The 24,081-nt window shown below is 39.5% G+C and overlaps 1 protein-coding gene across 2 annotated transcripts; it reads left to right on the top strand.

Annotated features, from left to right (window-relative positions):
* Positions 1-4,756: 4,756 nt before the first annotated feature.
* GOLGA7 (golgin A7) lies at positions 4,757-22,650 on the top strand. Of its 2 annotated transcripts, XM_013048533.2 has the most exons (6): positions 4,757-4,867; positions 5,099-5,230; positions 11,013-11,165; positions 17,668-17,769; positions 18,838-18,900; positions 21,237-22,650. In XM_013048533.2, exons 2-5 carry the CDS (start codon positions 5,120-5,122, stop codon positions 18,883-18,885), a joined length of 414 nt encoding a protein of 137 aa, XP_012903987.1. In that variant the 5' UTR covers positions 4,757-4,867; positions 5,099-5,119; the 3' UTR covers positions 18,886-18,900; positions 21,237-22,650. The 2 variants fall into 2 exon arrangements, with proteins under 2 accessions (XP_012903987.1, XP_012903986.1); XM_013048532.2 differs by lacking the exon at positions 4,757-4,867 and having other exon boundaries at positions 4,874-5,230; positions 18,833-18,900.
* The last annotated feature ends 1,431 nt before the right edge of the window (positions 22,651-24,081 follow it).

The raw sequence follows: 24,081 nt of genomic DNA, 5'->3' as shown, positions 1-24,081 counted from the left end.
AAGAGGAATAAGCTCTGGGAATCTAATATGCAGCATGGTGACAATAGTTAATAATTACATGTCTCACACTTAGAATTTGCTTAAGAGTATAGACCTTAAGCATTCTCACCACACATTCACACACACAAACACACAAGGTTGCTATGTGAGGAGATAAATATATTAATTAACCCAGTTGTGGTAATCATTTCACAAATTATACATATGTCAAATCATCACATTGTATATTTTATATATATGCAAATGAATATGTACAAAGTATATACAATTGCAACTCACCAAAGCTCCAAAAAAAGGCGGAAAATCTGGTAAATGAATGTGTCAGTGAATGAATGAACAACACAACGAACGGGAAGTGAGTATGGAAAGAATAAGATTTAATTTAGGCTAAGAAAATGTCAGGGTTCACTCCAGGAGGCAGAACAGAGAAGCGAAGATACAGTAGAGGGAATAGGAGAGGATCCCAGAAAGTCAGTAAACAAGCAGCCTAACAAAAATGAAAGTGTTGTGTAAGAGAAAAAAAGAGCCATGTGATTAACTTACGTAAAATCAGTTGATTTAACACCAGAGTTCGAGCCAGTAGATGTTAGGAAGATGTTCTATTCTTCCAAGCAGGGGAACAAGGCTATGACTGGAACATAGAAAAACTAATCTTCAGAAATAAACAGACAAATGAAGCTCCTAGCTAAATATGGGCCAAGGGAAATGGTCTAAACCAGAGAAGGAAACGAGAGTAGGCATTAAAAGGTCAGTATGTGAAAAAGTTATGAAATCTTTCCTAGAGTCCTTAGAAATCTATCGGTGAAGCTTCTGCTATAAGGCAAGGGAATTATTTGGATTCTTTTTTCAAGGGCAGCTTTTCACCACAGTTATTGGTTTCTCTAATAACTAAAACCAAATATGCTAACTAAATATGAATTAGTAGTATGGAATTCCAAAATGTGTTCAACTGCCTAGAATAGGTTGAAACCATTACAGACCATTCAATACCACTAACAGTAAATCGACTAAAGGAGAAGAGACAGAGGAAAGGAAGAAGGAGAAGAAGAAAGAGGAAAATGAAGACTGATAGAAACTGAAATGTTTTATCTATGCCCTGTCCTTCATCTAAGTATAACTAAGAAAGTGTTTCTTCAAAGTGATTGGCATCTATCAGGCACTCCTAATATCTGATTTTCTGGCAGAAAAGCAGCTTGGGAGCCACTGGGTAAAAGTATTTCAGTGATTTTGCCTGGAGAAAAACAGTTTCATAGTCACACTTCTACCTCCCTCAGTAATTTGGTAGAACAAAACCTCAGCCGCAATCACCAGGCCCAAAAGAAACGTTAAGTCAGTAGAGAGCCCACCTCACCCAGCTAAAGCCTATTTGTATGGAAGATCAGATTTCACATCTTTGGGGAACAGCTTTCCAGATGTGCGTTGTAAGAGGTGCAAGAGGCTGGGATAGGTGTGCTAAAGAAATAGAACTTTATTTTCTCTTTATTCTCTTTCCTCCTATTTTGTAGCAAGAGCAGGGGGGAGAACCTTAAATTTGCCTATTCAAGAAAACTTCCCTTCCAAGCATTTTTAAAATATGGGTTAGGTTTTGAGATCAGTCAATTTTAAGTTCCTCTTTCTCCTGGAGGAAATCCAAGTCCTAGAGGAGTTTTTGTATCATTCTGATTTGCGGGAAAGAGAACTGGGTTACTGTCCTGGCAACATCTCGAGTCTGGCTTGCACTGCCTAGTCTCCGGGAATCTTGTGCTGCTATTCAGTGAGGCATGGCAAAAGCCACCTGGTCCTTTTGAACATCCTGCTGCCTGCAGTGTAGAAGTCTACTTGGCCAGCCATAGGTCCTTCCATTCTTCAGCCTCCTTATTCTCATCCCAGGCTTCTTCCATGTCACTGGATCTCTTGGCACTTCCACATAGGGTGCTCTGATTTTTCCCAGACTACAGAACAGGATATTTGGAGGCACTATCTCTGGCCCACCAGCCTTAGCCCTCATCTGCTACCGGCATGGCACCTGTGTTGCTCCAGTTCCCCTATTCTATGCCAAAAGAAGGACTTCTGGCCTAAATCTTGAGAAGCATTGAGCAAAGTACCCTACCCTAACATCCTCAATGTGTCTACTATCCTTCATTCCCACGTTCTTCCTGAAAGAGTATAGACATATGAATGTAAGGGAAGGAGAGTAGACACAACTCTAATACAACTTATTGCCTTTCTATTCCTATTTCACCCAGGTTCTTCTCAAGTATCAACAGTTGGGTTGTACTTTCCCTCTTGTTTCCTGGGGGGAAAAATGAATGAATGAATGAATGAACTGTTTCACCACCTTGGCTTAGTGGTCAGGGGCTACAGGGAAAAGCCTCAAGTTAAAGACAAAATATACAGAAAAATATTTCAGTAATACTATCCTCTTACCCAATGTATGAAAGCTGTTTCTTCATCTACTCCCCTAGACTGCTAGTTCAAGAGTTGAGACTGTTCTACCCATTTGAAGATGTTCCCAAATGGAAATATTGAGTATGTAGGAAAACAACTTCTACTGAATCAGTAAAGAAGCATCAACTTTAGAGACAAACACTAGTAGACATTTAATGTAAAACAGGGTCGCACGATGGAATGGATTAGAAAATCCAGAAATAGCCACACACACACACAAACAACTGATTTTTTGACAAAGCTGCAAAGGCAACGAAGTAGAGAAAGAGGAGTCTTTTCAACAAATGGTGCGGGAATAACTGGATAATTATACAAGGGAAAAAATGGACTTAAATCCATACCTGTGATAGACAGAATATTGCCCTCCCCAAGATATGTCTGCACCCTAATGCCCGCAAATCCAAGGATATGTTGAGAGTGAAAACGCAAGCCATGGGGGGGGGGGCGGGGAGATTGTAAATCATATAGCTGATACAGGACTTTTCTCTAGATTACATTTAAAAATTCAATAATAGGAAAACAAACACAAACAAATTACAAAAAGACTTGAACAGATACTTCATCAAAGAAGATACAGGGATGACAAATAAGTACATAAAAAGATGTTTGACATCATTAGTCATGGAAAAATGAAATTTATAAGCACAAGACAATCCCTCTACACACGAGCTGGCAAAGATGTGGAGCAGCTCTCATCCCCTGGGGTGGAGACGGAAAACAGTACAACCACTTTGGAAAACAGTTCGGCAGTTTCCTAAAACGTTAAACACTAGATATTTACCCAAGAGAAATGAAATCATATGTCCATATAAAGACTTGTAGATGAATGTCCAATAGCAACTTATCTGTAATAGCCCCAAAGCAGAAGCAACTTAAACATCCATCAACAGATGAATGAATAAGCAAACTATAGGATACCCGTACAGTGGAATACTATCCAACAACAAAAATGAATGTATTCTTGATAACACAACAACAGATGAATCTCTGAATAACGTCTATGTGAAAGAAGTCAAACAAACTAACAACAACAACAAAAAATTCTGTGTGATTCATTTTATATAACATTCAAAAAAATGCAAACTGATAAATAGTAACAGAAAGCAGATCAGTGCTTCTGGAAAAGGAGCTGGGTAAGGTCAGGACAGAGGAATTACAAAGGAGCAAAAGGAACATTTTGAGGATGATAAATGTTCACAACCTTAAGATGATGATTTCATGGTTGTATACATACGTCAGAACTTACTACATCCTTCACTTCAAATATGTTCCGTTTATTGTATGCTATTTATACTTCCATAAAACTCTTTTTAAAATACAGTAAGAGGGGGGCACCTGGGTGGCTCAGTGGGTTAAAGCCTCTGCCTTCGGCTCAGGTCATGGTCCCAGAGTCCTGGGATCGAGCCCCACATCGGGCTCTCTGCTCCGCAGGGAGCCTGCTTCCCCCTCTCTCTGGGCCTGCTTCTCTGCCTACTTGTGATCTCGCTCTCTGTCAAATAAATAAATAAAATCTTTTTAAAAACATGAAATAAAATTAAAAATAAAATAATATACAGTAAGAGAATTAAAAATATGTGTGTGTGTGTGTGTATATATATATATATATATATATATATATATATATATATATATGGCAGGATGAAACAGTGCTGCAAACAAGCTCTGTCACCCAAGCACCAGCAGACAAGGGTAACGGGGGTTTCTTTGCCTTGCAAAAGGATGCTAAGTGAGAGCGCCAGGGGTCAAGGAAAGGGGAACCGCTTGTCCTCTCAGGCCACTTGAGGGATGTAAACTGGAGCGCGGGATGACAATCTTTGGGGTAGGAGGAGCGGTTACACCTCAGAGATTTGAGGGGAGGGATCTTGATAATAAAGCCCAAGCAGGTTCTTTGTCCTCGCTTTCCCCCGCCGCCTTGCCAAAAGGGCCCCGAGAGGTCTGCTTTCCATCTCCAAATTTGTGTTTTGGAGCAGTTTGTTTTGTAGAAGGTCGGGTGGTGTCCCACGTGTAAGCTAGGACATCCAATCAAGAGTGAAAATGACGCCTTACATCGGTGATCAAAAACTACCTCAACCATTACGAGGGAAATGACACGCACGGATATGACACCACGGGGAAGTCCCGAGTCTTGGACCTCTGCAACCTTCAGGAGAGCCCAGCCTCCAGAGTTCCCAACGCCGCGCCCCTCCCGACCCGGCCTTTTCCTTCCGTGTAGGCTCCTCCGGGAGGGACAGGAGGCGGAATCGGCCCGGGCCCCGCCCCCTGGGCGTGCCTCTACTCAGCACCGCGCAGCCTCACCAGAGTCGCTTTACGGCCGGGGAGAGGGTGGGCCCTGGCCTTGAGGCAGGAGGCCGAGTTGAGGGGCGGGGAAAGAGGCCTTTTGCGGCAGGCCGTAAGTGACGACGTGGGCGGTGCGAGTGCAGCTGGAGGGCAGAGGAGGCGGGTTCGTGTTTCCCGGGCCGAACCGGGCTGTGGGGGGCGCGGGGCCTGGGCCGGGGCTGTAGCTAAAGGCCTGCGGTGACAGTATGGGTGAAGGGAAGTGGGGCGGGGGAGGTCTTGGGCCGCTTTGGCCTTTGGGGACGGCTGGTGGGCTGGCGGGCTGGAGTCCTGGGTCCAGGCCGGGGATCTGACCCTGGTTGGTGTTCCACTACCCTCCCCCACCCCGAACCCGCAGCGCGCCGGTCCTGTCCTCGCCATGAGGCCGCAGCAGGCGCCGGTGTCCGGGAAGGTATTCATTCAGCGAGACTACAGCAGTGGCACACGGTGCCAGTTCCAGACCAAGTTCCCCGCGGAGCTGGAGAACCGGGTACGTAGACTGACTCCCCGTGCCAGCTCTGGGCGAGGGAGGGCTCTTCAGGGACGGGAGGGGAGTATGACACCAGCCCCGCTGAGTGTCTCGCGGCTCTGGGGAGGGGCAGGCAAAGAAGGAGCCTTGGTCAGAAGGGGGTCACTGAGCAAGACATGGTGCTTGGAGGAGGACGAAAAAGCCCAAGTCCCGGGTGTGATGACCGTGTAGAACTCTGGTGCCCATGCCCGGAGTCTGTACCCAGCCCGCCGTCTTCTTCCCGGCTGTCCCCTCCCACCTCCATCCCGGGTTGTTGACAGCAGTGATGAGAAACTAATTCCTGCGGTTCCAAGCCACCTAAATTAGCACGTTGTAAGCTGCATCCTCCTACCTAGCCAGGAAGTCATCATTCTCGTGACTGGCGTTTGTGACTGTTGTGCTGGTCGCACTCACTGCTCGGCACAAAGGGTTTATTAAGTTACTATGCCAGGCAGTACAGACAGGCCTTCTTGGAACGTGAAAAACGCAGAGCATTAGATTGGCCTGGACACGGAAAGGTCTCAGAACAAGGCCTTAGAGCAGTCATTCCCAATTGCGATCACTGGGAACCACCTGTGTTTTGTTGACTTGCATATCAAAATTGGCATGAGGATATAGGTCCCTTAGGCAACCCTGCATACAGAAATGGAAGAATGGGCTGCCTGTGTTTCCTCCTTCTTCAGACTAAAGGGGGTTTGGGGGGATATCATTGTATTGTATTTTAAAAGTGCAATGAAGTTAGCATGTATGTGTGTTTTCTTGTACCTGCATGTGTTTACCCACCCGAAGAAAGATCTTTTGGTCTTGATCCATGTTACTCTACATTCTGTTTCCTTTTTAGAGATCAGTTTCTAGTTAGATGGGAGCAGGTTTTGTGCTGTTTTCACCTTGGTGAGGAGGGTGAGGGACTAAGTTGATTAGGTGCACTGTGGGTGTGGGAGTAAGAAATACTGGTCATGGGGTAAGTGGGTGTAGATGAGTCTGTACTAGAGAAATGTATAGCAGTCGTTTAAAACCAGCTTGTAACAGGTAGGTGGTTCTACCTGATTGCCAGGTTTGGAAAATCAGTGTATATCAATTGTAGTGTCCTTCAACATTAAGTTATTACTGTGGTCAGGTTAGTGACCTAAGTATGTTTAAGTGCAAATGAAAGATCAGGTATGCTTTATAAAGATGGTTTGTAGAGTAACTTCTCCATGAAATGCCATATAAATGGGGCTGTAGTTTATTGTCTCGATGTTGGGTTAACTCAGCTGGACACTGGGTGGCCATTTCCACTGTGGTTCAAAGAGGTAGAAATTGAGCAAGTTGCCTGTTGGCTAGAGCTACTGAATGTTATTTTTAAAATAATTTAACATCACAGTTAACATGTTTTACATGTTAGGGCTTGTGTGAAATGAAGCAAATGTTTTGGTTGTAAGCCTGTTATACTCTTAGACTATTTATGTACTTTTAAATCGGAGTGTAAACTATTTACCACACTTACTTGGATGTTATAAGACTCCTTTGTTTGGGCGCCTGGGTGGCTCAGTGGATTAAGCCGCTGCCTTCGGCTCAGGTCATGATCTCAGGGTCCTGGGATCGAGTCACGCATCGGGCTCTCTGCTCAGCAGGGGGGGCCTGCTTCCCTTCCCCTCTCTCTGCCTGCCTCTCTGCCTACTTGTGATCTCTCTCTGTCAAATAAATAAATAAAATCTTTTAAAAATTTAAAAAAAAAAAGACTCCTTTGTTTAAAGGTTTTAAAGTCAAACTTCCAGTGCATAACTGAGCCAAATACATGTATGCATAATCAAACATTAGCCTTCCACTCTGTGTGTGGTAGAGCCTTTATTTTATAGTCAATACAGAAACACAATGTAGTCACAGATCCACTGACTCTTACAGGAAATTGATGTTTCTAAATTCTTTAGTCCTTTTATTTCTTTGACTTCAGATTATAGCCTAGAACTGCTTGTGACTGAGTACTATATGGAGTGTTATTTGGTGCTGTTCAGTTGGGTCTTTGAGGGGTTTGGGTTTTTTTTTTCTTTTTCTTTTTTTAAATGTTTGGGTTAAAACACTAGTTTATACTTTAAACTGCTTAGGAGAGCTTTGATTTTTCTTTTAATGCTTGAAATCAAATTTAAATTACAGGTTTAAATTTTCTTTGCTTTGTTTGATGGAAAATTGAAAGGTTTCTGTCTTTGTTTCTACGACTTACCCTAGAATTTTACTGATTGCTCTGCCACTGGGGCTGATTTTCCTTTTGTGAGAACATCACACTTGGCAATTTAATAGAGGAAGAAACTAATATACAAATGTTTTGTATTACTTTAAAGCATTAAACACACATATATTTGTACCCTTTAATCTGGGAGTAAGGACAAGTTCTGCCTGTAACAAGTTTACTTTTTTTTTTTTTTAAGATTTTTTTTTTATTTGACAGAGAGAGAGAGCTAGAGAGGGAACACAAGTGGGGCAGTAGGAGAGGGAGAAGCAGAAGCAGACTTCTCACCAAGCAGGGAGCCGAATGTGAGGCTTGATCCCAGCACCCTGGGATCATGACTTGAGCTAAAGGCAAAGGCCCAACAACTGAGCACCAAGTACCTCTAACAAGTTTACTTTTTCTGTTGCCTGTTAGAATGTAATGCTTGGATGCTTAAGTACTTTGTTGCCAGGACAGTTCCTGAAGAAAGCTTTATCCTCACTTTAGCCAAAATACAGACACGTTGGGCACCCTTGGTAGGACAGAAATGAGTGATCTATAATTGAAGCATTTTTTCCCTTACATACCTTTAAAAATATGCATCTATACCTAGTTGGTGGAAATTACCTTTGACTTATGATCACTTTAAGCTTCCGCTCCATGCTTTCTACTACATAGTTCAGGAAACAAAAGTTCTTGGAAAATGAGTCTGATTCCTATTTTCTTCTGAATTTCAGTGCTTATTGTTTCAAATTTATATTTGGCTCCCACTTCACAAATCTCCCAGTTTTGACATAGCTTTGATCTCAGTCTTCAAGTGCCCAAAGGACGGCACTGACAAGTGTTCTTCATAGCGGAGTGAGAGGAAAATGCCCACATTTGTTCTGTTGAGCCCTGGTATGCCTTTACTGCTGCCTAGCATGCGTTTTACCCTCTTTTCTTTTTTAGTGACCTTTCTAAGAAATTACTGACTTTTTAAATTTTTTATTAAACTTTTTTTTTAAAAATCCTTCACCTTGGATTTTTTTTTAATGATCTATGATTTACCTCAATCCTATAAAGCACTATAATCTTGGAATAACTTTTTTAAGAATTCATGTTTCTGGTATGACTAGTAATTCTAGTCATAAATAAAATGTCTCCTAGTTGGATCCCATGGTTTTGAATCACACTGTATCCAAAGAAATGTAAATAATTCATAGAACTTTTCTTATCAGATCATAACATTTTTGGTAGATCAAATGTGCATTTTTTTAAATTATTTAGACTTTTGTAGATTTGCCAATGTGACAAACTGAAGGTGTTAACTTGGCCATAACTAGTAAAGATAACAATTTGTTATAAATATTTGTTCATGAAGTGAACAAAGTCCATTTTCAGGGAATGAGAACTCTGACATAGATTCCTCAGATGACCATTCTTCAAGTGGTGGCTCAGTACAGGAATGCTACCCTGACTTCTAGCTCCATCTCCACCCACCCAACCCTTGTCAGAAACTCTGAATATTCTGGGAAATTAAAAGTAGCTCCTTTTGAAAAACAGGAGAGCTGCCACCACTTTAAAGTTCACATTAAAGTTTTTCATGCCTTTGGCTCTTTGAGTCCTCAATAGTATCTCCATACAAAGGAAAAACAGTAATTGCAACTGCCTCTAACTCAAAGGATTTTAACTGCTTAAAGGTGATTATCATTAATTGTTTCACTTTTTTTTTTTAAGATTTTATGTATTTATTTGGCAGAGAGAGAGATCACAAGTAGGCAGAGGGTGGGGGGGGGCGGGCGGGGGGGGGGGAAGCAGGCTCCCCGCTGAGCAGAGAGAGAGCCTATATGGAGATGTGGAGCTGTGGAGCTGGATCCCAGAACCCTGGGATCATGACCTGAGCCAAAGGCAGAGGCTAATGCTGAGCCACACAGGTGCCCCAATTGTTTTGCATTTTAAAAAATTATAGTCTTGGGTCTGTTTTGTCTCAAACTGTATATTGAAATTATTTGACTTTTTTCCCCATCTGTTTCTATAGAAAGACTTAACAAAAGTGAGGCACCTGGGTGGCTCAGTTGGTTAAGCCTCTGACTCTTGATTTTGGCTCAGGTCATGATTTCTGAGTTGCGAGATTGAGCCCCATGTCAGGCTCTACATTGAGCATGAGCCTGCTTTAAGAGTCTCTCTCAAAAAAAAAAAAAAAAGACTTCATAAAAGATAGAATTTATATGTAAGGAGTTACTCCTTTCAGGAGCAAAGCAAATGTGTGAGAGAGGGCCTAGAGTAAGGACAGATAAATTGTCTTTTTTTGCCGAGAATGACAGTGTTACATGAAATACTCTGCTAATGGGTAAAAGTTGTAAGGTACAAGCTTTGAGGTTTGAAATCTACAAAGTTAGGAGAAAAAAAGTGAAAGCAGGAGATTAAAGTGAAGATGGATGACAATGGTAGTATTAGTGTAAATGTGAGATAGTGGTGTCACTGAATAGAAACGTAATAAGAATGACTTGGTGAGAAGACTTCTGTGATAGTTTGAGATTTTGTCTCAGTGGGAACTTTCAGTAGATTCCAGTGTTTGGGGACTCAATTTAAGATTACTTGCTCTTAAGAGCGAGAGAGGCAAACCAAGAAACAGACTCTGAACTATAGAGAACAAAACGGGTAGTTACCAGAAGGGAGGTTGGTGGGGGGATCAGTGAGATGGGTGATGGGGATTAGCAGTGCTCTTTAATGAACATCAGGTGTTGTATGCAAGTGTTGGATTACTCTTTTGTGTACCTGAAACTAATATTACGCTAACTGGAATTTAGATAAAAACTTTTTAAAAAAATAACAAGATTACCTGCTCTTTTGAAATAAAGAGAGTATCTCCTTCCTTTTGTGTCCCCACCATATGCCTCCGCCGTAGTACTTTGTCAATCTGTTATGTTTTTATGTTTCCATACCTATTCTGCTTTCATGACTGTCAACTCTTGGAGGACTAAGACAGTGTCTTACTCATCTTTCTCTAAGCTGTCTTAACACCTGTCTGATGGTAGGTGCTCAGAAAATGTTGATGTAAGTGAATGGAAGTTGGAAGGATTATATAATTTTTTTTTAAGATTGATTTATTTCAGAGAGAGCATACTCATGAGTGGGGGGCTGGGTGGGAGGGCGGTGGCAGCAGGATGGAGAGAGAGAGAGAGAGAGACTCTCCACCAAATCCCCTACTGAGCACAAGAGCCCAACATGGAGCTCGATGCCATAACCCATGAGATAATGACCTGAGCCAGAACCAAGAGTCGGACACACAGTCAGCTGAGCCACCCAGGTACCCCAGGGTTGTATCATTTTATGAAGTTACTTGATACTCAGTATAGAGAATAAAGAGATACTGTCTTGAGTCTTGAAGTTATCCAGTGTCCATAAGAGGGGATAAGATTAAACAAAGACTAAGCAATTTTGGTAACATAGGTCCCCATTTCATCGCCTAAAATGTTTGCCAACTAGTGGTTAAGAATGTTGACAAAATAGCAGAACAAATTAGTGATAGCAAGCATTAGTGAGTAGTTGATCTTTTTTTTCCCAAAACTTATTTTTAAATTCTTTTTTTCATTACAGATTGATAGACAGCAGTTTGAAGAAACAGTTCGAACTCTGAATAACCTGTATGCAGAAGCAGAGAAGCTTGGAGGCCAATCCTATCTTGAAGGCTGTTTGGCTTGTTTAACAGCATACACCATCTTCTTATGCATGGAAACTCATTATGAGAAGGTAAGGCTACCATTGTTTTCACAAAATCTCTTAAAATTGTGAAAAACGGTGAGCTGTTGACATGTTTACAAGATGACAGTTGCCATTAAACTTAAAGGAGCATGTATAGTAATAATAATTCAAATTTTGTTGTTGCTCCTATGTCTAGAGCACATAGTAAAGAATCCTGAGTCTTTCAGAAATTGGTCAAAATTGTTCAGTCAACATGAAGTTGACATACTGGTGTTCAGATTAGCTTACACTTAAGAAAACTGTGGAAAATCTATATTCTCATTCTGTATAGCTTTCTGAGAATCCTCTTGTTTTCCCCAAGTCTCTGTCTTCAGTTTTATCCTGTGACTTGAGTTCTTATATTCTCTTTCCATCTGCCTGCTGGATCTGGTGTTGCCAGCTTCTCAGCTTCAGTGTCCAAAAGGCAAACCTCGCACCTCCACATTTTGTGTAATAGCACCCTGCCTTTTTCAGTACCATCTTAAGGTGTGGAGGATGAAGAAATTATCAGTTGTCAAAGCTGAAATATCTTCCATTTTCTCATTCACTAACTTTTCATGATTTCCTCTGCCACTGTTCTAATATGTGTCCTTATTACCTGTCTCTCAGTTATTTGAAATAGTCTCACAAGTTTCATTTCTTCCATTCTCTTATTTTTACAAACCATCTGCTGCTGCCTTCATAAAACACTATGTAAGTGGGGTGGCTCAGTCAGTTGAGCCTCCAGCTCTTGATTTTGGCTCAGGGCATGATCTCGGGGTCCTGGGATTGAGCCCTGTGTCAGGCTCTGCACTCAGCAGACAGTCTGCTTGAGATTCTCTCTCTCTCTCTCTCTCTCTCCTGCTGTGCCCCTCTCTCAACTCGCATGCAATCAAAACAAAAACAAAAATCACTGCATTACTTCCTCTCATATTCTTCCAAAGTCAGAGGCCTTCCCTGGCTTCTCATTTACTAACAGTCAAGTCTAAGCCCTGTCTCCAAGTGACCTCCAACTTATCTTTCCAGCTTTGTCTCCCACCCCTTCTTTACTTTATCTTTCAGCCAGACTCATTCTCTTGCCAGGCAACAAGCACACCCTCTGAGGTTTTCCTCCACCTATAGTGCCATTCTTCCCCCGTTCAAATCTCCCCAGTCCATTAGATCCTCCTGTCGTCTCACTTTTCCTTATTCTTCAAATCAGAATTCTTTCTCGTGTTTGTATCCCCACAATATTTTGTTTATGTCTCTTTTCCTGGCACTTAACCTGTCTTAATTTTGGAATGTAGCAGTTTACATTCTCATTTGCCCTTCAGGGATGTATTTTTCTTGGGTCAGGGACAGTGCTTTAACCATTCTGTGTCCCTCTTCATGCCCACCACCATGCCCTGAGATGTTTTAGGCACTCACTGAATGTGTTTTGAAGGAATTTAAGTTAATCACAGTAAACCCCTAATATATTATTTAACTTTGAGCATGTTTAGCAACTAAAATGCTATAAGGATATCTGTATTACAGATTATACCCCACTTAATAGAAGTGTCCCTGTGATTGTCATGGACTCTATATAGTGGAAAGCAAATACAGTTGCATCTGAAGTATTTTTGAGAGTTACTGGCTAAAAATACTGCCATATGCTTCATTAGCATCCTGACATGAACTGTCTTAGTGTTACTAAAAGGGTATATTTAAATAACTAAATTAGTAGTTAATATATTTTTTTCCATATCATACAGAGAAGCAGGTAACTTTCATTCCTGTTCAGCATTCAAAAATCAGAAGTTTTAAAGGATCAGTATCAGCTTTCAGTCTGCAGCTTCTCTTTAATAGTACATTCGCTGAGTGAAGGGACAAGGGATTCATTCATTTGGTAAATATTGAAAGCCTACAATGTGCTAAACAGTGTGCCGGGGATGTAACAGAATAGGGCAAACATGATTGCTGACTTTGTGATATTTATAATTTAGTGGTAATGATTGATGCAAAGGAAACAAAACCAACTAAATTATAAATAGTGATAAGCATCTTGAAGAAAACAAACTTTCCCGTGATAGAAAATATTAGGAGAGGCCTAATTTAGATTGTGTGGTCAGAAAGACCTCTGAAGTGGTAACCTATAAGTGGCTACATGAAGAATGCAAATCCTGGGACCATTCAGGTAGAGAGATTAGTGTTTGCAAAGGTCCAGAGAGCGTGATGGGTCCTGGGAACTGTAAGAAGGCCAGAGTGGAGAGAGGAGCCACAGGCGAATTTGAAGAGGTTAGGAGGAGCTGTAGCATGTAGGAGTGTGTAGTCCATAGAAAGATGTTCAGATTTTACTTTCAGTGCAGCGGGGAAACTACTCAAAGATTTTAAGTGGAAGAGTGATATGATCAGATACTCATTTTAAAGCAATCTCTTTAGGGGGGAAAAAAAAGTATGAAAGTGGAAGTAGGGAAACCAGGTAGGATGCTCCATGGAAATCCAGGCGAGAGATGATGGGTGCCTGGACAGGGAATGGAGCCGTAGAGATGGAAGGAGGGAACAAATTCAAGGACTGTGGTGATAGTGGAACCAAGATTTGATGAGGAACTGAATGTAGGAGGGGTCGGGCTGAATTCATATGGCTGGAAACTAGGCCATGGGGGGATGTTCATTTTAAAAAGTGTAGGACATGACCAATTTAAGGTAGAATTACAGCTTCTAGAGAATTTTGTTCATGCTTAGTGGAGTATTAGACAATTGAGTTGTCATTTCACTATAGCTTTTACATTTGTTGATAAGATTTTAATTAACTTTTATTTATCCATGTGCATTTGCTGAAATAGATAGATACCTCCTTCTATTGTCAGTTGTAAAAAGAAATTGGTAATTGGGTACTAGCCAAGTCAATTACATTAATTATGGGATCATGGACAAATTAATCTCTCTAAGCCTGAGCTCTCAACTGTAAAATGGGTGTTAGAATTAATGTATTTCCTCACATATGGTAAATGCATAATAGTATTCTCTTAAGATGAATTTAAAAATTAAGTTTGTGTATATACATATATATGTATAGACACACACTAATGTGTGTGTGTGTGTGTGTGTGTGTGTGTGTGTGTTTTCCAGGTATAAGTAATCTTTTTTAGGAGCTGCTAACTTATTTAGCTGCTTAAAACATTTAGCAGCTTTTAATTAAAATCCCTTTAACTATGGGGGCACCTGACTGGCTCATTTGGTAGAGCATATGCAGCTTGTGATATTGGAGTTTTAAGTTCAAGCCCCACCTTGGGCATGGAGCCTACAGTCAGTCAACAAATAAATATCCCTTTGATTATTAATCTTGAAGTTCTCTGTATCAGGAATAGAGTGGAAATTGGTCCTAATACATGTTTTACCTTGGATTCATAGGCGATATAGAAGGTACTACTTTGTAAGACTAATCAAGGTTTCTTTCTTTATATGGAGTATTATAAAGCAAGTAAAGACCAAATAAAATTAGGGACGCCTGGGTGGCTCAGTTTGTTAAGCATCTGCCTTTGGTTCAGGTCATGATCTCTGGGTCCTGGGATCAAGCTCACATTGGGCTCCTTACTCAGTGGGGAACCTGCTACTCCCTTTCCTCCCCAGCCTCACCTATGTACTCCTGCTCTGCTCTCTCTCAGATAATAAATAAAGTCTTTTTTTTTTTTTAAGGACCAAATAAAATTAGTCAAGAAACCAAAATTTAAGGTGTGGCCACATTTTTTTAAGTGGGTGATTTTATTTTAGAAACTGGGCATGAGTGACTAGATCATGCCAAATGAATAACTGGAATGATGCTAATTAAGACTTATACTTTTAAAAGAAAATATTAAATGTATATTTGTCATTTTGATACAGTGATACTAGAACACAGCTGCCCTCCTAATCTCCAGTTTGTCCCTTAGGAATTTCTGTACTATTATTTTCCACTTTATGAAAGGACAGGATTGGGTCAGTTAGTCTGTATTGTTCTAAACACTAAAATTTTTAGTCTGCAAATAGTAAGCCAAATATAATAGTGCTTACACTTTGTCATGTGGGTTAAATTTTTTGAAATTGTAAATAAGCCTTTTAAAACTCACTAGAACAATCATGCTTTTTTTTTCCTATAATGTGCTGTTTATTGATTTAAAATGAAGATAAAGACTTCAGTGTTATTTCTCTATCGTTGTTGCCCATTATAATTAGAGAACAAATGGGTTTGTAGAAGCTTCTCCTCTCAGTAGCTGTCTGCCTTTTTCATAACATCCCTTCTGCTTGTGTGCTATAATCTGTAAAAGGAATAAATTGGAAGCAACCTAGTTGTTTCTGAAAGTACTAAGATCCTGCTGTTCTCACTTAGCTTCACTTAGGATATTTTTTCTTGAAGGTCTGTATTTTTTCTTGAGCGTCTCTCCACTTTAATATTCTCAAGGAGGATAATAGTCTTTACTGAGGTTTGATTGTGTTTAGCTTTGTAAATATTATAGAGATTGAGGTTTTATTAAGGGTTTGAGGATAACCGATAATTTTGTTGAGTATTATAGTTTGTTTTGACATTGATTTACCAAAAATAATAAACTATGGCTAAAATGTTAACATAAAGTTTCTTGGGAATAAAAACGTTACTTTGTCCTGCCTGGGATGCAGTATGAGTTTACTCATGTTAATGCTTTTTTGTTGCTAAAGAGACTAGGAGTTTAAGAGCATCTTGTTCAAGGCAGTCCTGCCTTCACCAGAGTGGTTTAAGAGGATTTGGAGCTTATGCAAAAAGAAAACATTGTTTTCTTTCTGAACTGATACCTAAGTGCACATGAATGTTATTAACGTTTAAATAAAAACCTTGCACAACAGAGTTACCCTTGAATCAAATAAAGGCATGCTGTTTCTTTGCTGGTAACCTGTACCCAAGGAGAGAGGAGGAAAAGCTGTTCTGAAGGAATCCTTTCTTTGAAACCAGTCATGCAAGCACTTTTCTGACTGTACCCCCTAGTGGAAATGAATGGGAGTAAGGGTAGACCAACTCTCCAATTTCCAGTGCTGGCAGGTGAGCCAAGGAAGAAATTGGAGAGAAGATTGAGGGTCCTGAGTTGGGCACCTTTATGGGCTACTTCCTTCTATTCGTTATTTTAGCGTAATTGACAAACTGATAGAAAGATAGTGCTTAAGATTTCTTTTTTGCCCATAAAAGATCAAACATCACACGAGTTCTTTGAGAGTTGAAAATAGGAGAATGATACTTGTATTATTACTTCAGATAATTAGATGAAAAAAAAAGATTTCTTTAGAATTGGTATTCTTAATTCACTACCTGAAGAACCCTGCAGATTGCTCTTTAATTAACATCATTCTCTTTTAGAACATGAAATTTAGTATTCTCAAAGATGCAACTTGAATAAACTTACTTAAATTTCCTTTTCCTTCAGTAAGAAGATTTGTTATGGAAACTTTGTGTTTTAAATTCTAAATCAGCTTATACTACAGCACCTAAATTGTAGCATCCTAATTTTGTTAGTTTGCCCTGGTACATTATAGACCCATACTTAATTTGTTTCTTAATCTCTAACTTTATCCTCATACCGTTCTTTTTTTCCCTTATGTCATGATCACACTTATCCAGGATTTCAGCATATGCTGATAGTATGAAAGAATCTAAGAAAATGTATAGTAATTAAAGAACTGGATCAAAGCCTTTTTGAACATTAGAGCCAAAAAAGGGTTATGATGACTTTGAATCTGAAATAAAACATGTAACTCTTTGATTTTGTATATAGCTACTAAGATTTATTTTCTTCTACCTTATCAGTCTCAGAATTGCCCTTATTAAAGCTAGAGATTTGGCAATTTCCAGAAGTTCCTTTGTATCCTATCTGGCTTTTGTCTGCATTTGCTTTGACTTTTACAACCTTAATTCTAAACTTATAAACCAAAGTTCCCATCAAGGACACAAGAGCAGACTACAGAGTAGCATTACATGCAGTGGTGGAAATGATATAAGACGCTTGTCATCAGAAACTCCAAGGCAGCTGTCACATGCTTTACAAAGGAAATAAACTTTTAAGTTTTAAACTAATTGGGCTATCTCTTGTTAATGGGCCAACTTTGTATCATTACTTAAAATTGATGAAAACATTCAAAGGAGAGAAGCAGCTGTTCTTAAGTCTTAAAGGGAATGCCCAAGAAGTACCTTGGTGTCACATTAACAACACTTGATGAGTGGGAAAGAGAAAAGTACAACCAACTTTTGTGTATATAATCACCTACTTATTTCTCTATATCCAGGATTGAGACGACAGCAGGTAAGAAGGAGGGGCTGGTGCTCATGATTTTGTACGCACGGGTACTTACACCGCATTGAAGACCGTGTGCCTTGCAGAGTCCATCAGGCTGTGCCATATGTCGTACACAACCAGCATGTGCCAAATACTCACAGCTGTGTCCCTTCATGTGAATACCCATTTCTTCTTTTAAAAGCTAATTCCACTGCCTGAGTATTTTGAGATCCAGCTAATACTTAATGGGAAGTCTAATGACATTTGTTAAAAGCTATGGTATTTCCTTCCATCAGGTTCTGAAGAAAGTGTCCAAATACATTCAAGAGCAGAATGAGAAGATATATGCTCCCCAAGGCCTCCTCCTGACAGATCCCATTGAGAGAGGACTTCGAGTTGTATCTTTTTTGTCCAGATCATAAAGTCTAAATATCTATAAAAAGAAAATTTTGACAGCACTCTTTGGCATCAACTAGAGAGAATTTAGGTCCCTTTTCTTGTATTTGCCCTAGGGACCTTCTCTGAATTGTTTACCTACCTCAACCCTCCCGTCTCCAACATTTTTCTTAAAGCACGTCTCCTTCCTCTGCATCATGCAGGTCTTTGGATTGTTTAATATTCTGGTTACCTTCTTTCTTGGTGGTTCTGAGGGCATCTTGTAGTAATAATGGGGGTGGCATGAGTAATGTGTTTCAGCTGCAGAAACTCTGAACCTAAAGCTTCTTTGAAATGCATAAACTCATAATGTGTGGTGAGACTTGTCATCCAAATGAATTGCAGTTCCATGGGTTCATTGGACTAGTTGAAATCAGTTACAGCTGCCAGATGTATAATTTCATTACCTTTGACATACTGTGCATATTTTTAGAGTCAGTAAGCTTTGAAACTCACTAAGTGAATTTGGTAAATAAAATTGCAAAAAAACTAATTTAGCTTGATAACTGGAATCATGAGTAAAATAAATTTTTTTAAAAACCGAGGTCAGATAATCCCAGGCCTTCCGGCTGATAATAATTTCAGCAGTTTTATTATACTCTGTGGCAGTGGTTCTTAAACTCTTAGAGGTCATGAACCCTCTCCCAAGAAAAAGTTTGCAGATAACTACAGGGCATTTTGAACCCCTGAATTCATTACCTTCCTTAGTTCTCAGCTAAGAACCCCCTAGTTCTACAATACAGCATCTTTTTTCAGAATTCTTTTTCCCAAAAAATAAACAACGTTTGGGGGTGGAGGGTGGGGGTGGGGAATTACATGTAGAGTACTACAGGCAGTTAGATTTCTTAAAGTTTTTTGCAAGTTGGAGAAAGCATCACGTCTAACTTAAGTAGGAGAAATTATTAATAATTCAAAAATGAGTAAAGGAAATTGAAAGCAAAGTCTGTGCAGATCATTCACATCATCTTTCCACAGCCCCCTTTTATATGTTCCGTTCTCCAGTGTGTTTTCTTAACAGCTATGCTGTTTAGATTGAAATCACCATTTATGAAGACAGAGGCATGAGCAGTGGAAGATAAACCATAGAATTAAAGGTAAAAAATTATGTGATTTATGTGCAGTTTTTGTCATTTGTAGCATGCATGAGTTTTCTTCCCTGCATGGCAAATAAATGATTAGATAATGACATATTCTGTGTATTGGCTTGAGATTTAAAATGTATATTTAACCCAAAGTTCTATTTGGTGATCTAGAATTTAATCCTGATTTTCCCCCTCTGTATTGTTTTCAGACTGGTTTTATTATTACTTTGTTTTGCCGGGTGTTTTTTCCGGGGAGGAGGTCTTGTTTTAATATTCAAAACAATCCTAGACATTTTGCATATAAAAATCATTTTCGCTATTGCCCTGCCTGTATGATGAATGGCTTTAATAACCAAAGAAACGTTTCAGAGTGGAGGGGAGATTCTTTTATTTAGGTGGCTTCGTTGCCCTATAGAACAAAACTTACCCTGGTGGTTAAAACCATAAATTTAATTCTTTTGTTTAGAACATTTATGTTCTTCTGTATCCATATAATGACCTTGAAGAAATGAGAAACAAATCAGTTAATACTGGTAGGAGTGTAGATGCAGAATCATGTGGAAACCATAGTCCATTAGTACAGCCTTCTAAGTAACAGAAAATCATACTGCACCATTTCTGCCAGTTCCAATCATTTAGACTTTCTACAGAGAGTGAACGTTCTGCTGCTGTACTTTCCTAATTCACTGTTTGCAGGTGTTTGTCACTAACAGGGAGCACAGAAACAGATCCAGACCTCCTCCTCCTTCCAAGGGCAACAGTAATAATAACTGCCATTTCGAGGGCACCTGCTCTGTGCCAGGTGTTCTGTGAATGGTATGTCTCCTTACAAAAAGTGTGCCGAGTATTTCCTCCATTTTAGAGATGAGCAAACCAAGGTACAAATAGATGAAGTGGTGTTCTCAAAGTCATTCAGTTTAACACAGTTTGGCATATGAACCCAAATTTGGTGAACCATAAAACCCCTGTTTTCACACCATATCTCCTATAAGTTCTTGCAGCAGAAGAAACATGGGGAGAGGGAAGAGTTCATCAGATTATTCTAAGTGTTTATCCTCCCCTTTTCTTTTTCAAGACTTTCTTAAAAGATATATTTTGTCTACCCCAGTACAATTTATCAGATCCTATAAACCAATCAACATTCCAAAGCTGCCGTCTTAGCACTAGTGAAAGTGGTACCTGAATTCTTTGACTTTGAAAGCCAAAATCTAAATAATGACATTCTCTGCCATGTGTTTCCTTTCTTTAAAAAGGTCTTGTTTGGGAATACTTAGTGTTACTTGCTCATAGACTTTGTCGTGTGCAATTTCCAAATGACACTTCTCAGTGGAGCAACCAGGAACCTTAATGTGTGGTTTTTGTTATGTGCCATTGGAATAAGTTTGTTTTATCAATTGCAGCTGCCTTGACTTGGCATGACCCATTTATCATGACTCATTCTGCAGCTATTATTGCTAAATGTAATGTTTTTCTGGGGTGGTGTGGGGTTTTGAGCAATTACACACCAGAGACTAATCTATCAATAGCCAGGCAACTGTGAAATTTTGAAATGGAAAAGATTTACATTAGGAACTTCTGGATAGTTTCATGAATGCAGATATTTCTGTTCAGTTTAGAGCTGCGTGTTCCTCAGGCCCAGGACCTAGTATGGGTGGAGATCTTGGTGGAGGGGGAGATACTGTAAGAATAATTAATTCAGTTCTGTGGTTTTTCTTAAGTCTCTAAGGTTTCTGTGCAGGTTGAGGAATTACACGAGAGTTAGTGATTTAGCAAAAAAACAAACAATCATGGAGATGGCCTTTATTAAAGATGTTTAAAATCACTCTATTAAAGACTGATAGAGTTTTCTCTTTGAATTGTCTTTATTTAAAAATTGGAACATAATCATTACTCGGTCACAATAAATGAGCACTGATAAAAGTAGCTAACTTTTGTGGGTGCTCATTCTGCACCTGCACTGTTCTCAATGCCTACAAGCTACTATAGCGGCCCTACAAGGTACGTACTATTATTCCAGTTTTCTTAGATGAGGAGAGTCAGGCACAGAGAACCCAAGTTACTGTCTAAGACCAAAGACTAGTAGGTAGCAGCCAAGGTGGCCTGGCCCCAGACTCGCTGCTTCAGCCCGTGCTGTGCTACCTGCCTCTTGTAACAGGATTGTTCAGAGACTGAAATATCCAGGGCTTGTGTTTCTAGACTGTTGAGCTATGTGGTTGCTTAGTCAATTAGTACAGATCCAAGTATTCTGTTAGAACTGAGGAGCTCCTGTGAGCTGGTGTAGGAGAGATGTTGTAGAGGTTATTTTAGCATCCCTTTCTAAAACTTCTACTTTTCGCATCTGACTGCAGATCCCACCTCCAGCTGGGACCCTCATCTATCCACTGGCCGATCGCAGAGTGTCCCCTACCTCCTCTCCAGAGCATCATTCCTTTGTATCTGCTGCCAGAGCCACGGTGCCATTTACTCCAAGGACTAACTTTCTAAGATTCCACACCTGGAGTGACCTCTAGTCGCTCAGCATCCACTTTGTGTCTCCAAATTGTGTAGGACTCTGTAATCTTTTGATTAGTTTCTGAGAAAACACAATGAAGCATTTCACTTTTTTTATTCAAAGCCATTAATAATATAGGCCGTTGGTTAACCCAACACAAAGTTTCTTTCTTATCTGCCACCAGTACCAGTGGTTCTCTTCATTCCTTGGGCCAGCTTCCCAGGTGGCTCTCGACTTCCAGTCACATCTCAGCCAGTGTTCAGTCTTATTTCCCTCAAATTCATAAAATGCTTTTCTCCAGGATTTTGGTGAAAGGTAGGCTGTATCTGTGGTTTTGCTAATGCATCTCCCGGATTTCGAAGAACTACCAGTTTTGCCATGACTAAAATCTTAAAGATCTGTTTCTGCTGTTCAAATTCTTAAACTGAAACTCATTGGAAAAATAATGTATGATGTTATTTGTTTTATGATAGTAATTATTCCTAATTAAAGCAGTATTTAATGCAATTTCCAGTTATTTTTCTTTGGAGAATTTTGTTATTATTGCATTACCTTGAATGTTGGGAAGATGTAGTATGTGTTGCGTGTTCCTTACAAAAATAAGTAAGCACAATAAAGTGGATGCTAAACCATCAAACATAAATGTCCCTGCTGTGTCCCTGAATGTGTAATAAGCAAGTATAATAAATATTTTAATTATAGTTTTGTTATAAATATAACTTATGAGAAAAGAAATTTGATAGGAATAATACTGTATATTGCTAATTTTTAACTGTCCCTACTGGCAAACCTTATGATTCATAGACTTTCCTCATATACAGTATTCAGTGCACAGAAATCTTATGATTGGTTCAAATACAGTAAGTTAAATGATTTCCAACTAAAACTCTCAAGTCTGAGTCAGTGTTTCAAGTTCTTTTGGCTGTATGTTCTTAGTATCGGGGTTTCTTATGCCCTTCCTTCATCTTTGGGGTTTGAGAGCACTGTTTTTGGGAGAAAGTTCAGAAATGTATTAGGAGAGAATGAAACAGTTAAAAGTTTTACTTTCAGAGATACTGTAGGTGCTAATACTGGATTTAATCTTTCAGATTTAGTTTCTTTTATGGATCTGTTAGTTATTCAGTAAATCTCATCAGTCTGTGTAATAGTTTAATTGTATAAAATTCCTTTGTTACTTTAGAGCCTGTAATAGTGTGTCTGTCTGCCTTTTAAACCTGTTGCAATAACTTTGCTGAAATAAGAACACATTAGTAAAACTTTTCTTAAACAAATTGTCTCTGTGTCATATCTGGTGTGGTTTGGTAAAGTGACACGGCATTAAATTTCACAGATAAACAATACTACTAGAATCGGTGCAGCTTAATGTTTTCCAGCAAACATCTTACACTCATCACACTTTTCCACTTTTTACATGCTTTATCTCCTAAGAGACAGATATGTTCGCTAAATAGATAAAAACAAAGAAATCATCCCTGAGAGTCAAAAATGTATTCAATTAAAGAAAAATATGTTTCATTAAGAATAAACTATCAGTAATTGTTATATCCTGGATCATCTGATGACTTTTTTAAGATGAAATGCATTAGAAGAGAATAACCACTTACATAATACAGTCCATATTCTGACTTTCGTAAGATTATTTTTCTTTATAAAAGTCAACTTCTTTTTCCTACCCTATTACACTAACAGGAAATGGTACTCAAAGAAGGCCATAAGCCCCTGCCTGGCTCCTACCATAAAGTAATAGTTTTGCAAGAGTAACATGCTTTATTTTTCACTTTGTTGTTTAAGTCCATATAAGGGAGGTCAGAGTATTAGTGCTATGTTTGATTTATATACAATGGTCTCCTCTTCCCCTTGCCATATGTCTCCTTCCCCACCCTAATCCTTCTAATTCCATGAGGGCAGAGGTTGTTTCTAGTTAACCTTGCATCTGTCCCTAACTCGCAAGCATCATCATGCAGGGGGATACACCTACTCAACACGCATATTTGCTAAGTGAATAAGATACAGGCTGACGGGTGATTAGCCCAGTTACTTCACTACATCTTGAGGTGTTTGACTTGTATACCCCCTCTTATAAAGTTACAAGATTGGAAAGAGATCTGTGGCTTAAACTCTTAGAATAGACTTTTTTGCACAGAGATAACTACTCTCGGTAGGAGAAAGTGAACTTTCTCCTGTAGTCAGGAATTCCCAGGGAAAGGAAAAGAATTACATTCAAAACATTTTGAAGTACAGAGATCTGTAAATACTGCGTAACCCTCCAACTCGTCCTTTGTCCTTTTTTTTATTCTGTAGATCCCTGACATTGCCCGTAAGTGATCTCCATCCTCATCAGTGCTTGCTTGGAAGATAAACCAATAAATACAAGCATTACACAGTGACCCACCTTAATCTGCAAATGTGTAATTGTGAAGGATTTTATTCTTCCTCCCACCAAAGCTGTAGTGAGTGGTTTTATAGTAGTACACCACAGTACTCAAAACTTGGAAATGTGTACAAGATAGCAAATATGTCCAGTGAATTGTGAATGTCAAAATGTAGGTTCCATACCACCTAAGTTCTTGGATCAAGTTTGCTTCAAAATGAGTAAACACAGAATTACATGTTTGTATATCTCAAATGGTGCAGAGCTTCATGTCAGTCCATTTGTGAAATTCTGCCTCCAAGCCCAGTAAGAATTGAATGCCTACTTTAAA

The sequence above is a fragment of the Mustela putorius genome, unplaced genomic scaffold (genome assembly GCF_011764305.1).
Source record: "Mustela putorius furo isolate JIRA1106 unplaced genomic scaffold, ASM1176430v1.1 tig00003976_pilon_pilon_pilon, whole genome shotgun sequence".
Taxonomy (NCBI): Eukaryota; Metazoa; Chordata; class Mammalia; order Carnivora; family Mustelidae; genus Mustela; species Mustela putorius.
This window is presented reverse-complemented; position numbering and strand designations above follow the sequence as displayed.